The 17,341-nt window shown below is 40.6% G+C and overlaps 1 protein-coding gene across 1 annotated transcript; it reads right to left on the minus strand.

Annotated features, from left to right (window-relative positions):
- Positions 1 to 378: 378 nt before the first annotated feature.
- On the minus strand, positions 379 to 16,912 carry LOC107859617 (leucine--tRNA ligase, chloroplastic/mitochondrial). Its single transcript, XM_016704673.2, has 20 exons — positions 16,425 to 16,912; positions 9,070 to 9,214; positions 8,940 to 8,996; positions 8,079 to 8,198; positions 7,887 to 7,991; positions 7,523 to 7,746; positions 7,367 to 7,433; positions 7,129 to 7,283; positions 6,684 to 6,948; positions 6,330 to 6,524; positions 6,098 to 6,177; positions 3,753 to 3,815; positions 3,529 to 3,610; positions 3,030 to 3,107; positions 2,860 to 2,961; positions 2,561 to 2,733; positions 2,243 to 2,420; positions 2,048 to 2,125; positions 1,287 to 1,418; positions 379 to 954 (listed from the first exon to the last, which is right to left on the minus strand). Exons 1-20 carry the CDS (start codon positions 16,790 to 16,792, stop codon positions 709 to 711), a joined length of 2,913 nt encoding a protein of 970 aa, XP_016560159.1. The 5' UTR covers positions 16,793 to 16,912; the 3' UTR covers positions 379 to 708.
- Between the last annotated feature and the right edge of the window lie 429 nt (positions 16,913 to 17,341).

Genomic DNA, 17,341 nt, shown 5'->3' on the forward strand with positions numbered 1-17,341 from the left:
GCTTAGGTAGAGTTACCTGAGGTTGGTTGGCTAGAGTTAGTCGACAGAGTGAGTGGTGAGACAAAGTTGTCTGGAATAGATCTGTAATAGATTTATGGCAATCCTTAGGACTTAAGAGTTAAGTCCATTTTGAGTAGGAATAAGTCCACTTTTGAGTCTGTAATCAGTGTTAGTTTAATTGTAGTGGAGCTTGAAAAAGCCTGTGAAAACATGCCATGATTTTCCTCCCTTGAGCAAGGAGTTTTTCATGTAAAATCATGCGTCAATTTACTTTGAGCATTTATTTTTCGTTTTTTATTTTTACTGTTACTTATTACTTCTTAGGGACATGGTCCTTTAGTTAGTGATGGTGACCCTTACGATTCAACATAACCAAAATTCCTTCCAAAATGAAACAATGTTCATTTGAACATTTCATATATAAATACAAGAGCAGTATATTCAGTAGAATGGTACATCAATGAACATAATTTATGCAGAAAACTAATAGATTAAGCAATTCTGCTGACTCCTCTCTTTCTCCCTCTCTCTCTCACCATACAACAAAGCCTATTCCACTTTAAAACTGCTGGAGAGCTTATTGTCCTCTTAAAATATTGTACAACAAATGAATTATGGTACAGGTGCCATCACTGCTTGCTACTCCACGGTGTTATTAATCAGTCAACCCTTATGAACAACACAATGTATAGGGATTCCAGGCATCAACTATTGTTGAACCACCTTGGCCTTTTTCTGCATATCTATGACGATGTTCAAAATTTTTCCTTCGACGTAGATTCTCTTCCTAATAGATTTCCCATCCAAAAACTTGGACAGTTTCGTATCAAGTGAAGCTAATCTAAAGGCTTCATCTTCTGAACATGTTTCTTCGACCTGTATGGTACCTCTAGTCTTTCCATTTATTTGGACCGGAAGGACTACAGTGCTCTCTTTTAAATATGCAGCATCAGCCTGTCATGATAACCGGCAATGTTTCACTTAATTCAGTGAGCTTCTAGTAATACCATAAATTAGTTTGTCTCTCGAGGACACTTCAGACAACAGTATGTTTACATATTTTTCAAAATTCTATATTGAATATTTGCTGGAAATGGACTCCTGCATTTTCAAGAGAAATCTGAAAAACTATGTAGATAACGAGAAGCTATGTAGTAACTAGTAAGGTGTTTCTTACTTAGCTCCCTTTTCTTTAGCAACAGTAAAGAGATTAGGGGAAAACAAGTGATTCATATGGACTTTCAGAAGGGCGGCTTGGGGAAGAGGAATAGCAAGACAATACTCACCTTAGGGAAGGGCTCATATGCCAAGGAATTTGAGTGTCCCAAACGACACCAGAGCTCCTCTGCCATGTGAGGTGCATATGGTGAGAGCAGCAAAACAAATGCTTCAATAATTGATCTCGGAAGCTTGTCCCACTAAAGACATGAGAGATCCAACGGATTAATGAAAATGCTATAAGAAACAGGTAACTTGCAATGAACTAACTTAATATAGCTATATCACTTTTTCATTATTTTTCAGTGGAAGAATTTCAAGTGTCTAATTGATCTCATTTCAATGAAATCTTCCATGAAGATTCTGTAGAAATGTAAGGTGCGACTCAAAAATAGACCCAGTGGGGGGCAGCCTTTCCCCGGACTCCATGCATCACTGGACCCAGTGCATGGAATGTCCTTTTCCCGGGTGATGTCTACAAGCATTCAGGTGGATAACTTTAATTGAGCAGGGAGAAGAGCTACGGAAACACTCTTGGGAGTAGTTCACAAATTTTGTATTTCATTTGCCTAGAGGAAGAGACTAAAATATCTTCCCTTATGCAATTAACTCGTACAAGCACATACAATTTTTGGACTAAGCCGCTCTTCCAAACTGCCCAAGTTTGATAACTTTCAAAATTTGAATTCCTGAAAAATTGCTTTAACAGACTGACAAAAGTTTAGACAAAAAAAAAAAACGTCAAAGAATGGGTATTCTTTTTTCCTGTATTACTATTTTTTGAGCACTGACGGAGAAATGAGGATAGTGTAAAATGAGAGCAAGAAACCTTATATGCTGCATTAATAAACTCCATCATTGCAGAAATTCCAGTGTTGAACCGAGTTGCTTCAATTTCTTCAGTTACCTGTCATATTAAACCAACTTGCAAATTAACGGCTGCTGTGTAATAATAGGAAGTGCATTAACATCCCAACAAACTCCATCAATACATGCCATACTACCCAATGACAGGTAGTACTACCTTATCAATGCATCTGTGTAAAGAACGAAGTTGTTCAATCGAAGGTTTCTCATCGACTGTGACAGTTCCATCCGGATATGAACCAGTGGGTGAGGCTGAACCAACACACAATCTCCAAGATCTTGCTAGGAAACGGTGAACACCATCAATACCACTTGTATTCCATGTTTTCGAGTCTCTATCAGACATAATGAAAATTTTGCATTATGCGCTAGAAGATATGCTGTGCTAATACAACTTTGAAATGGTCTACCTATATCACAACAAACAAAATTTGAGAAGCAAAAGAAAAGATAAAGAAAAGACAGGAGAAGCTACCTTAATGGACCCATAAACATTTCATATAAGCGTAGAGAATCTGCACCATACTCCGAAACAACATCATCAGGGTTGATGACATTTCCCCTACTTTTACTCATCTTGTGAGTTCGGGCTATCAAGCGAATGCTGGGGTTGTCTTTCAATACAAACACGTCACCAGATTTCATGACCTACTCACCATCAAATACAGTTTCAAACAGATGAATAACATTCTGACAACTAAATTTAACACAAAAAGATGCTAAATGATTTTTTTAGGAAGCCAAGTAACTGAAGATGATAAGCATACAATGAACCTTTTCCTCAGGCATTCTTTCTTGTTTGTACTGAGCCAGCTCACCAACAGAGTCTGCTGATATCAAGTTTCCCTCTTCATCTTTGCATGCTGTATATTGAACCTGACAACTTGATCGTTAAAGACTGGCAATGAAATAATGGACTTTCAAGACCAAGCAAGTCAACTTACTTCACCAAGGATGATGCCCTGATTTATGACACACTTAAATGGTTCCTTTGTTGACACAACATCTATGTCATAGAGAACCTGCAACAGTGAACCCAGTCATGATTTGTAACAGAAATGTTGGAGAAGAAATACAACTTTCTCTTGTAAATTGAATTGCTCTTCCAAAGGACCCCAAAAAAAATGGAGGGCATTTCTCTTGCTTGTTAAGCCCTTTTTTTCAGTTCCTTTGTCCCCCCTTATTCATCTATTTTCCACGTATATGCTCTGATTAGAAGAAAATTTATGTCACTTGGCTTGTCTACCAATGTACTAAAGTCCACTTTAGGTTAGTGAAGGGATTCACTACCCACAAACAGGTGGATAAGGGAAGAAGAATAAAGTCTTGGCTCATTTGTATAAACTGCATTACTGACAACATCTGCAGTAGCTAAAGAAGGGCAGCCAAAGCTTGAAACTGAGAGTATTCTTTTGTTTGTAATAGTGCATTGGGAGTACTAACCTTGTGCCAGAACCTGGCATAAAGTAAATGAAGAACAGCATGCTCAGCACCACCAACATACACGTCAACAGGGCCCCAGTACCTATATGAAAAAAGACGCCAATGGATGGGTAATGATATAATATTTTGAAACACCAAATCTGACTTTCCAAACTATTATGTATAACAAAATGAAAGCCATAAAAAAATTGGAAGCGCTGATTGTACGAAGAAAGAAAACTCACTGTTCTTGTGCCTTGTCAACCAATACACTGGAGTTCTTTGGGTCCATAAATCTTAGATAGTACCTGTATATCAGTGGAGGGTGAGTGACATAGCTCAAAGAAAAGCAGCAAGATATAGATCAGATATATGACACATCCATAGGAACCTTAAAAGCAAAGATGGTTTCTTCTTTACATACAGGTCTCAGAAGGGCGAAAGTTGCATTGGCCTTCTGAAAAACACATTATCAGTTGAAGAACATAACGTTAAAGTATTAGTCAATTCTTTGGTTTCCTCATTTTTACTTTGAATTCCATAATAAGCAGCCAGCTTTTGAGAGTCAACATCGAACACTCTCCTTTTCTAAATGCAGTAGGTAAGTGTGGGCCTTTCACTTCCATAACTACCGGTGACAAAATATGCACCTGGTGCCACCCACTCTATAAGAATAAGGGGGACATTCAGTGTTGTAATAACTATAGGGGGATTAAGTTACTGAGTCACTCTATGAAGATCTGGGAGAGAGTGGTCGAGGTGAGGCTGAGACGGATAGTGTCTATCTCGGAAAACCAGTTCGGATTTATGCCCGGCCGCTCGACGACGGAGGCAATTCACCTGGTACGGCGGTTGGTGGAGCAATATAGGGAAAGGAAGAAGGATTTGCACATGGTGTTCATCGACCTAGAAAAGGCGTACGACAAAGTCCCCAGGGAGGTGCTTTGGAGATGCTTGGAGGTGAGTGGAGTACCGCAGGCATATAGCAGAGTAATTAAGGATATGTATGAGGGAGCGAAAACCCAGGTGAGGACGGCGGGAGGAGACTCAGAGCATTTCACTGTCCTGACAGGATTGCATCAGGGATCTACTCTTAGTCCCTTTTTGTTTGCGCTAGTAATGGATGTGTTAACGCGGCGTATCCAAGGGGAGGTGCCGTGGTGTATGCTTTTTGCAGACGATGTAGTCCTGATAGATGAGACGCGAGGGGGTGTGAACGACAAATTAGAGCTGTGGAGGCAAACTCTGGAGTCTAAAGGGTTCAGGGTGAGCAGAACCAAGACAGAGTATGTGGAATGTAAGTTTAATGACGTAAGGCGAGAGAATGAGGTAGTGGTGAGGCTAGAAGCGCAGGAGGTAAAGAAAAGGGATAAGTTCAAGTACCTCGGGTCCGTGATCCAGAGTAACGGTGAGATTGACGAGGATGTCTCGCACCGTATCGGGGCGGGATGGATGAAGTGGAAACTTGCATCGGGGGTGCTGTGTGATAAGAAGGTGCCGCCCAAGCTTAAAGGTAAATTCTATAGGGTGGTAGTCCGTCCGGCCTTGCTGTATGGAGCGGAGTGTTGGCCAGTTAAGAACTCCCTCACCCAAAGAATGAAGGTGGCAGAAATGCGGATGTTGCGCTGGATGTGTGGACTGACCCGAAGGGATAGAGCTCGGAATGAGACTATCCGGGAGAAGGTTGGGGTGACTTCAGTGGAGTGTAAGATGCGGGAAGCACGATTGAGATGGTTCGGACACGTGAAGAGGAGGGGCATGGATGCCCCGGTCCGTAGGTGTGAGAGGCTAGCGTTGGATGGTTTTAGACGGGGTAGGGGTAGACCGAAGAAGTACTGGGGTGAGGTGATTAGGCGGGACATGGAACAGTTACAGCTTACCGAGGACATGACCCTAGATAGGAAGGTCTGGAAGACGCGAATTACGGCAGAGGATTAGGGCCTGTTCGGGTCGCTAATGTAGGGAGGTAATTGGTGGGGGTGTATTCCTGGTATGATTCCGTATTCAATGTTCTGTTCCGTGTTCCGTGTTCTATGTTTGTTACGAATCTGTGTGCTTTCCTCTGCTTTATATTCCTGCATTCCTGCTTTACTCTGTTTTATATTCCTTATGGCTGCAGTATCTATGTTATGTCATCTGCTTCTGTGCTGTACTATGTGTTTGTTTGATATCTCGTAACTTGAGCCGGGGGTCTTTCGGAAACAGCCTTTCTACTTCATCAGAGGTAGAGGTATGGACTGCGTACATCTTACCCCCCCCAGACCCCACAAAGTGGGAATACACTGGGTTTGTTGTTGTTGTTGTTGTTGATATATTCAGAGTAAAATTCTTTCCTATCTGCTTTGCCTAATAATATTCTGTGCTCTTGTCCATATTATCATGCTCCAGCCCCAAACACAAATATATAAAATATATATTCCCACATATATAAAATATATATTCCCACATAGTTTTCACCCTTTTGACAAAAAAACAACCATATACAATATTTAAAAACAAAAATATTACAAAGTATTTTTAGGTGGAGATCTTGTGAAAGGAATTAACTCCCATAAACACCCAATATTGAAGCAAATACATGGTTGATTACCAGCAAGAACCAGCCCACTGGGGCATGGTGTTTGTTTCTCGCCTAGCAGGTTTTCCAGATGAAGGATCTTTGGTTATAACCTGACAAATTGTTCAGTCAAAATAGTGAGTATTATTACATGAAGTGTGGTAAGCTAATAGGAACGAAACCAAAAAAAAAAAAAAAAAGAAGTATCAAATGACAAGGAACCAATGTTTATCAAGTTGAAATCATCACATTAGGCAAAACATACCCAAGACTCTGCTTTGGAAAGAGGTGGCTCCCCTGTCCCTGTGGGAGTGAAATCATCCAACTCAGGAAGGGTAAGGGGCAGCTCAGTTTCTGGAATTGGAATACCTTCTCCTGTGTCATCCAAAAAGATAACAGGAATAGGCTCCCCCCAATAGCGTTGCCGAGCAAAAAGCCAGTCTCTCAACTTGTAATTTACCTGAAGCAAGAAATCTGGCAATGAGTAAGATATTCTGAGCAATAGAAAATGAGAATTGCTTCCTTCAAACTTGACTTCATAATTCTGTTTAAGATCATCAACTTTCTAAAAACCGACATACACGCTTAAGAGGCACCCTTCATAGTCAGAGGAAGTTACCTTCTTTTTCCCGTTTCCACTTTTCTCAAGCCATTGGATGACTCCTGAAGCAGCTTCTTTGCTAGGCAAACCATTAATGTCAAGCCCTGACTCTGAACATGATGAATTTATCATTGATCCTTCACCTGAAAATGGTCTCTTAAAATTGCCACAGTTGCTATCATCTGGTTTTACAACCCAAGAAATTGGGATAGTGTACTTCATAGCAAATTCAAAGTCGCGTGTGTCATGGGCAGGCACAGCCATTATTGCTCCTGTGCCATAGCTGCATCATAATCGGTACACTACTATATAAAACCCCATAAACTTTGTCAACATGAAGTTCGTAAGACAAATAAACTCTTATTAGGTTCTCATTCATTACGAGAATATTAATGCAGTCAGACTCATAGGACATATGTTGCTAGAAGGATGTAGGACAAGAGGATAGAAGAAGGTAGACAACCTTCCCAAGACATAATCAGCAACCCAAATAGGAACAGCTTGTCCATTGGCTGGATTTTTTGCGTAACAACCAGTAAAGACACCTGTTTTTTCCTTTTGAAGCTCAGTCCTCTCAAGGTCACTCTTTTTAAAGGCAAGTTCTCTGTACACCTCTACCTGTCTCACATTCATCATCTCTTAAATGAACTAGAACAAACAGCATTTTGAGATTAAGAAGATCAAGGGGCAGAAGAGCATACATGTTTACTTTGTGCTTCTGATAAAAGTGACGACAGACAGGGATGCTCAGGTGCAAGGACTAAATATCTGCACAGCAAAAAGAAGGAATAGCGATATGTGAAATGTAATCTAAAAATGGGGAGTTAATGACTAGATGCCAAAAGCAAAATGCATACGTTGCACCAAATATAGTGTCCGGCCTTGTTGTATAAACTGTTATTCTTTTCTTTGCTTCCTCACCGTTACCATTTATGACGACAAAATCCAATTCTGCTCCTTCTGACCTACCAATCCAATTCCTCTGCATTTCCTTTATACTCTCAGGCCAGTCGAGGTCATCTAGATCCTCAAGAAGACGGTCAGCATATGCAGTAATCCTCAGCATCCACTGCCGCATAGGCTGCTTGGCAATAAACAATGTACTGTAAAATCATGAAACCATCCAGGCCATGAAAACAAGACTAGACGTTGAGTTGACAGAAATGCGGTTCTTTTGAGAATTTCCTACCTCAAAATGTAACAGAGTATAAGAAAGTATACCTTTCTGATGACTGGATGCCCCCCTCTTTCACTTACACCATCAACTACTTCTTCATTTGCCAAGACAGTACCAAGTGCTGGACACCAATTGACAGGCACTTCAGCCTAATATTGGGTTCAAAGAACATTGATAAGTCAGAGAAGGTCCTACCACTGAGCATCATAAAAATGAAGTTCAGAAAAGCTTCAAACCTGATAAGCTAGTCCTCTCTTCAGAAGTTGAAGAAATATCCACTGAGTCCATTTGTAGTAATCAGGTTCTGTTGTAGAAATTTCACGATCCCAATCGTAAGAGAAGCCTATTGATTTAAGCTAGAAATCAATATAGATATTAGCAACAAGACATTTTTGAAGCACCATTCTATACTACAAAAGATAGCAAGAGATCAAAATCTTAATAAATAACTGAAATATGAAACATTCTCGTTACATAGATTAGCACATAAACTCCAATAGTGACAATTCAAATGCCCTGAATTTTCCCGTCCTTTTCTTTAAGGAATTTAGGACATATGGCCATATAAATATCAACTGAAATAGAACCAGCTAATATGAGGAATTGGAGGAAAAGTACCAGAACTAACAGATGGAGGGACATGACAGCAGGCTCATTCATGGATGAAGAGGTACAAGATAATATAGTACCTATCATTTTGAAAGACAGGGCAAAGTGGCCAAAACCTGAATTCCCAGATCACGGTTCACCTATGTAGTTACTTTGATAGAGAACTTTTGACTGTTTCTGACCACCTTAAAAAGCATACACCTACTATACACTATCATGAGAAGGCCAAATTTGCCTTTGGTGCTCTGCCAATTATATACAGATAATATGTGGACTTGCCAAGTCTCATTTAAACTGGATATGACGCACACGTACACGAAAGTAGCTCAAAGTATATGTCCACCTAAATCAGCACTTGATTCTTGAACTAGGAATGCAAATAAAAACTTAGGCTTTTGACTTCATGGCTAGAAATTCCGAGCTCTTGAATAGGATTAACAGCCTCAAAGTAAACGCTGAACATAGTAATAAAAACAAAAGACAGTTACCTGCGAGCGGAAACGACTAATATTCCTCAAAGTTGTGATTTTTGGATGTGTGCCTGTCTGTCAAAAGGAAGGGAAAAAAATTAGATACCTGCAAATATTAAATTGGAAACAGCGACTTATGCAAACTTACGTCAATAGCGTATTGCTCAGCAGGTAAACCAAATGCATCCCATCCCATTGGATGCAATACATTGAAACCTTGCATGCGTTTAAATCTAGCAAGGATATCTGTCGCAGTATATCCAAGTGGATGTCCAACATGCAAACCAGCTCCACTACAAGGACAAATAAAAAACCAAAAGCAAAATTTAGCAGGTTGCGATTATAGATGCAAAGGGAACATTTTGTCCAATCTTGTGGGTGAGGGTCCAATCCCCCACCTAGTAATTCCTTTCCCCATTTCCCGTTCCCCTACCCCCAACTATTTATTTTTTTAAAGAAGTCAAAGTGATAGGTTTTTGCCGTTAAACAATTTTGCCATTAGACAACTCACTTGTAATTTATAGGCTTACACTTTTTGCTGTAGTTCTTGTTTATATATATACCAATATGTTACCTGTTCAAAAAATATATACAATATGGGGGGGCGACATTGAGTAAACCAAAAATTTGAATGGGTCTAGCTCTGATACCATGTAAGCAATAGACATTGGGCCTAACTAACTCAAAATGTGAGCATTACCAAGACCATATAAGGAAATCAACTCTAGAACCCACAACAGATATGGGACTGTTTAGCATACACCTTGCACGTCAAATCCTGCCAATTAGAGCATGACTAACATAACACAGAGACTCCATATTGAGAAACATAACAACAGGGCTCACGAGATGATGATTGTTCAAGATCATATACAGAGACCAATTATCCATCCCACACATCATGACCGATGTGTGACTCAACCTCTCCAACCCCATGCCTAAGATTGGACATCTGGAGCATGACAATATAACATATGGGCACAACATCAGATAAACCAAGAATTTAAATGGATATGGCTTTGAAACCATGTTGAAGTCTTTTATCTAAAAGCTTAAGCTATTATAGACGATACACTTTTATTTAGTGAATTATGTCTATAACCTTATTGAAGTATGCGATCATCTAATTTAAAAGCCTAAGTATTTGAGAGAGCACACTTTTATTTATTTAATTATGTCTTTAGCATGCTACTCACATGTGGGCTTGATTTTCCTTTAAAGAGTCACGCATATACAAGTACTTTTTTATAATAAGTGGCAATGAGACTCGAACCCATGACCTCTATCTGCTCTAATATCATGAGAAAGAATATGAGCATTCAACCTAAAACCTTAAGGCAATGGGTGGTGTAACTAGGGATGGCTACGGAGCGAGGCGGGCGTTTTTTAGGCTTTACGGGATGGTTGTGAGTTTAAGGCTATGCGAGGCGGGGTTGTTGTAGGTCTATGTGGGTTTATGCGGATCTAAACAAAACAAAATTGATTGAAGAACCAATTCATTATTTTATTTTTGAGTGAAAACGTGAGTTTGCACTTTGCATAACCCATGTTTTTATTTGCTTGTCATCCCTAGGAGTAATCCAAGATCATTTAAGCTTTGTTCAAAAACCTTAACACAACCGATTAGGAACAAGTGTATTCTCAAACACCTTCCAACACATGCAACCCAATTCTTGCGTTTACATGTGATTAAAATATTTTATTTTTAGTTCTTTTTAAGAAGAATGAAGAGTGGCTCTAACGTATTCAGATTATGCCCAACAGGGTAAAGGGTGGGACAAGAATTGAGAGAAGAGCAGACTAAACTAGCAACACTTGCCCGGAGCAAACTTTGGGCTCATTAGGCTGAATTGAGCGAGAGAAACCGAGAGAGATTGAACATGAAGAGAGAATGAGAACGGGTTTACCAAATAGTAAAAGAAATTGTAATTTGTAACTTTTTATGTAACTCAATATATGTATCTTTTCCAAAAAAAAAAAAATGAGCCTCGGGGGTTTAAAAGCGTTAGTGATAGGGTGATGACTATCAAGTTGATCCTTGGGGGGTCTCTTCTTTAAACAACCGTAGTGCGTATGCGCCACAGGCGGGCTTGGACAAGAAGAAGAAGAGATTTTGGGACGTTTTGGACGAGGTGGTAAGAGGCGTGCCTAGTTCAGAAATGATTTTCACAGGAGGGGATTTTAATGGGCACATCGGGTCTCTGCCAATGGGTTATGATGATGTGCATGGAGGCTTCGGGTTCGGGGATAGGAATGTTGAGGGAGCTGCTCTTTTAGATTTTGCGAGGGCCTTTGGGTTAGTGGTAGTGAATTCCAGCTTTCTGAAGGAGGAGCATATGGTTACTTTTCGTAGTAGGCTAGCCAAAACTCAAATTGACTTTTTGCGTCTTAGGAAGGGGATAGAGCAATGTGTAAGGATTGTAAGGTAATTCCGAGTGAGAATCTTACGACCCAGCATAGACTTCTGGTGATGGACTAGATTATCAAAAAGGGCATGAAGAGACGGGGTGGGGAGGGTCGACCTAGATTAGTTGGGGTGGCCTGACTCCAGTTAGTGCCTTGGAGATAGGGGCGAAGTTGAAGGGGATGAAGGTTTGGGAGGGTAGAGGGGACGTGGAGCGTATGTGGGATAAGGCGGCGGGATGCATCAGAGAGTCTGCTAGAGAGGTGTTGGGTGTCTCGAGGGGCTAGTTCGGCCAGTATCGGAGGGATTGGTGGTGGAATGAAGATGTTAAGAAGAAGGTGGAGACAAAGAAGACGGCTTATGTTAAGTTGGTGAAGGGTAAGGATGAAAAGGAGAAGCGGGTAAGCAGGGTGGAGTATAAGTTAGCTAAGAAGGAGGCTAAGTTAGCAGTTACAGCTACTAAGACAACAGCTTTTGAGAGTTTGTACAAGGGGTTAGAGTAGAAAGGTGGGGAAAGGTGGGGAAAAGAGGTTGTTTAGGCTTGCCAAGGCTAGGGAGCGGAAGGGTCGGGATCTGGACCAAGTGAAGTGCATTAAGGGGGAGGATGGCAGAGTTTTGGTGTAGGCATCATTAAGAAAAGATGGCAGTCGTATTTTCATAAGCTCTTGAATGATAAGGGGGATAGAGGTGTTGTGTTACGGGAGTTGGAGCACACCAGGGAGTGTCGCGATTCCGGCTATTGTCGGCGTTTTAAAGTTGAGGAGGTCAGAGAGGCTATTCGCAAGATGCGAAAAGGCAGGGCGACGGGGCCCGACGAGATTTCGATGGATTTTTGGAAATTTCTAGCGGGGCAGGGTTGAGGTGGCTGACCAACCTGTTTAACAACATTTTCAAGTCTGCGAAGATGCCTGAAGCGGGGAGATGGAGCACGATGATTCCACTATATAAAAACAAGGGTGACATTCAGAGTTGCAACAACTACCGAGGTATTAAGTTGTTGAGTCACACGATGAAGATTTGGGAGAGGGTGGTGCACCGGAGGTTGAGGAAGATTGTGTCTATTTCGGAGAATCAATTTAGATTTATGCCTGGTCGCTCGACGACTAAGGCAATTCACCTAGTGCGGAAACTGGTAGAGCAGTATAGAGAGAGAAAGAGGGATCTTTACATGGGGTTTATTGACTTGGAAAAGGCGTATGATAAGGTCCCTAGGGAGGTTCTTTGGAGATGCTTAGAGGCGAGGAGGGTCCCTATGGCATACATCAGAGCGATTAAGGATATGTATGAGGGGGCAAAGACTCGAGTCAGGACGGTGGGAGGAGATTCTGAGCATTTCCCGGTCTTGACAGGGTTGCACCAAGGATCGACTCTTAGTTTGTTTTTATTTGCTGTGGCGATGGATGTGTAGACGCGGAGTATACAAGGCGAGGTGCCTTGGTGTATGCTTTTTGCGGATGATGTAGTTTTGATTGATGAGTCGCGGCAAGGTGTTAATGATAAGCTGGAGGTTTGAAGACAAACCCTGGAGTCTAAAGGTTTCAGATTGAGTAGGACCAAAACGGAGTATTTGGAGTGCAAGTTTAGTGACTCGAGGCTAGAGGAGGAGGTGGTAGTAAAGTTGGACTCTCAGGCAGTTTGCAAGAGGGATAGTTTTAAGTATCTTGGGTCTACGATTCAGGGAAATGGAGAGATAGATGAGGATGTCTCTCACCATATTGGGGCAGGTTGGATGAAATGGAGGCTCGCTTCGGGAATTTTATGCGATAAGAAGGTGTCTCCCAAGCTTAAAGGCAAATTTTATAGAGTTGCAGTCCGACCGGCTATGTTGTATGGAGCGGAGTGTTGATCAGTTAAGAATTCTCATATCCAAAAGTTGAAGGTGGCGGAAATGAGGATGTTGCGTTAGATGTGTGGTCTTACAAGGTTTGGAATGAGATTATTCGGGAGAAGGTGGGAGTGGTATCGGTGGAGGAAAAATTGCGGGAAGTGAGGTTGAGATGGTTTGGTCATGTGATGAGGAGGGGCATGGATGCCCCAGTTCGCAGGTGTGAGAGGCTGGCGTTAGATGGTTTCAAGCGGGGTAAGGGTAGACCGAAGAAATACCGGAGAGAAGTGATTAGACGTGACATGGAGCTGTTTCAGCTCACTGAGGACATGATCCTGGATAGGAAGGTTGGGAGGAAAAACATTAGGATAGAGGGATAAGATGGGTGGATGAATCATAGTCAGTAGTTAGGGGTCTTTGGTTTCTTTTGTTTGGTAATATACATTATTTTTGTGGATGTCATATCTATGTTAGTTTTATCATGTTTCATACTTTGGATGTTTTTGTATATTGTCCTGTGTCTTGAGCCGGGGGTCTGTCGGAAACAGCCTCTCTACTTCTTTAGAGGTAGTGGTATGGACTGCGTACACTCTACCCTCCCCAGACCCCACTTGGTGGGAATATATTGGGTTTGTTGTTGTTGTTGTTGATCTTGATTCACATGAAAAGTTATATACACAAATCGATCTAACCACCCTCATGCTACAACAACAACAATAATAAAGACAACAACATACCCAGTTTAGTCCAATCGATGGGGTCTGGATAGGGTGAGGAGTACATAAATCTTACCCCTACCTTTATGGGGTAGAGAGGTTGTTTTCGATAATCCCTTGGCTCAAAAATCATTTATGAAAACATAGTTTGAAAGAAAATGCAAGAGTAAAAAGCTATTAAGAAAATATTGAAGAAGGAAACATATTGACAATATAAATATTAAAGATAACCAAAGTAAAAAAAAATCTAAGAATAAAATAATGCTATTATGATAATAGTATTGATAAGGAATCAGATAGGTTGTCGAGACTAGACATATTTCTGCCACTGGGAAGAGAGAAAATGCACGTTACCTACTAACTGTCTAACCTAATCCTCAAGCTTTATGTTCTCCTATCCAGGGTCATATCCTCAGTGAACTGAAGTTGTGTCACATTCTATCTAATAACTCTCCCTAATTATTTCTGGGTCTACCTCTACCTCTCCTTAAACCTAATCATTGCCAGCCTCTCACACCTCCTCACTTGGGCATCCATCTCAATTTCACTTCATAAATCATGTTCACCACGAAGACTACTCCCACCTTGCGCCTTTACATTATCGTTCCTAATTTTGTCTCTTCTAGGGTGCCCACACATCCATCTAAGAATCATGTGAGTTCTCGACAAACCAATGTTCCACTTCGTACAATAGAGTCGGTCTAACCACCACTCTATAGAACTTACTATTAAGTCTCGATAACATATTCTAATCACATAGGCCACCAGATGTGACCCTCTATTTCATCCATCCCACTTCAATACAATGTGGTGATATCCTCGTCGATCTCTCCATCTCGTTGAATTAGAGACCTAAGATAGCTTCCTCTCTTGCGAATGACTTATGCATCAATCCTCACTTCCCCATTTACTTCTTGTGATGTGACACTAAACTTGCACTGCATGTACTTTGTTTTCATCCTACTTAGCCTGAAGCTTTTAGAATCTAGAGTCAGTCTTCATATCTCAAGTGTATCGTTAACTCTGTCGTGTGTCTCATTGATCAATATTATGTTGTTTCAAATAGCATACATCATGGTACTTCTTCTAAAATATGTCTTGTCTATTCATTCATTACCAAGACAAATAAAACAACAACAAAGAGTTGATCCCGGACGCAACTCCATCTCGACGAAGAAGTGTTTCGGGTCTCCACCCACTATTCTTACTCGAGTCTTAGCTCCATCATATATATCCTTAATCACTCTAATATACGCCACAGGTACACATCTAGACTCCAAGCATTTCCATAAAAGAACCCTCCCTCAGGATTCTATCATATGTATTTTTTTAGGTGGACAAACACCATATCTAAGTCTCTTTTCTTCTCTCTTTCAACAATCTCCTTGTACGATGAATGATTTTCATTATCGATCGCTCCAACATAGATCCAAATTGATTCTCTGAAATAGAAACATTTTTTCTCATCCTTATCTCGACCACATTCTCTTAAACTTTCATAGTTTGACTTAGTAGTTTGATAATTTTAAATACCACTTTTATTCTTGTCAATGGGATCATTATACTCCACCTCAATTCTTCGGGCATCTCAGACGTCTGAAAATGACATTAAACAACCCAATTAGGCATTCCAAACCTACTTTGCCTGCGCTCTTCCAAAACTTGCAAGAATCTCATCTAACTTAGTCGACCTTCCTCCTCTCATCTTATGAATTGCCCCCCTTAACCTCAAATTTAGTACACCTGCAATACCCAAAACCTCAATGGCTTTCAAAGTACTCTAAATCACCCATCATAATATTCTTATCTGCCTCTTCATTTAAGAATTTACAAAAGTATGCCTAACATCTTCATTAAATATGGACCTCTTCCACTGATACATTGTCATCCTAGTCTTTAGTGCACCTCACTTGGTCAAGATCGCGAGCCTTCCTCTCTCTCGCCTTGACGAGCCAATACAACTTCTTTTCACCACTTTTGTCCTCCAGTTCTCCATACAAGTGTTCAAATGCCGTCGTTTTAGCCATTGAAACCATCATCCACGCTTCCTTCTTTATAGTTTTATACCTCTCGTTGTTGTTCATCCTTTTTTTCATCTTTATTCTTGCTCTCCACCAAATTCATGTAAGTGACCTTATTTGCTTCTACTATCCCCTGGACCTATCCATTGTATCACCAATCCCCTCTGTGGACCCCCAAAGTTATCCTTCGAGACCACTAACACCGATACAACTACCTCCCTAGTACAATTAGTTGTTGAAGAAAGAAAGAAAAAAATTCACATTGGTGAGCTAGCTTTGGGGGTCTAAGTTAGGCCAAACATCTAATTTTACGTGGTATCATAGCAGGGTCCATCACATCCGATATTGGGCCTCTAAATTAAATTTCCCATGCTCCATGTTCAAGAATACTTTGTAATGGTTCGACTTTGTAAAACTAATAGAATTTTTATTCTCATTAAAAATGAAACTCCATAGACTAAGCTTCCTACTCCACAATCGTTCCTTGGACTGGCACATAGAAATTTAAAGCTGAAAGAGTGGGGAAAAAGTACGTGCCTTGGATATGGGAACATATCAAGAACATAGAATTTGGGCTTGGAAGTATCAATCTCATCAGGTGTTCGAAATGTTTTATTCTCCTCCCAATAATGTTGCCATTTTGGTTCAATTTCGTGAAACGGATAAGCCTTTTTGACCTGCTGCTGTTGTAGTTGCTCATTTGTCCTTTGCCCATCAATTGCTTTAACCAGCTCAGTCACTGTATTTTCGCTAGAACTTTTCGTACAATTAGTGACTCGGAAGCGTCCATGGATAACAGATAGGCGGCGGAGTATAGGGCGGTGGTGGGCGGAGAGTATAAGTGTACGGTGGAGGAGAGGAGGAGGAAAGTGGTGGTGCGTGGAAGTATGGAGTTGGGTAGGCATTGCTATGGAGTTGGACAAATTTCGAAGGTGGTAATTTGCTCACAAGAAAAAGAAGAAGATTGGATAATGTAATGCTGGGCTTGGGCCATGCAAGAAAAAAATAGGGAGTGGACTGGGCTTACATCAGTTCGTAGCCTCCAATCAGTGTACTAACTTTATAGCATCTGTTACCAGAAAAATGAGCCGGGTCTCACAAACTTATTCCTTAAAAAAACTAAGTTTTTTTAAATAATTGGGATAGTTATTGAACAATTACATTAATTGTTTGAATAATTTCGTGCAGTTATTGAACAACTTCTCTCAATTGTTGAACAACTAAGCGCAGTTATCGAATAAGTGCACTTAGTTATTGAACAACTTGTGTAATTGTTGAACAACTTTGGTAGTTGTTCAACTTCTCTCAATTATTGAACAACTAAGCGCAGTTATCGAATAAGTGCACTTAGTTATTGAACAACTTGTGTAATTGTTGAACAACTTTGGTAGTTGTTCGACAACTGCGCCTAATTGTCGAATAACTACCAAAGTTATTCTACAACTTAATCAAGT

The sequence above is a fragment of the Capsicum annuum genome, chromosome 2, assembly GCF_002878395.1.
Source record: "Capsicum annuum cultivar UCD-10X-F1 chromosome 2, UCD10Xv1.1, whole genome shotgun sequence".
NCBI lineage: Eukaryota > Viridiplantae > Streptophyta > Magnoliopsida > Solanales > Solanaceae > Capsicum > Capsicum annuum.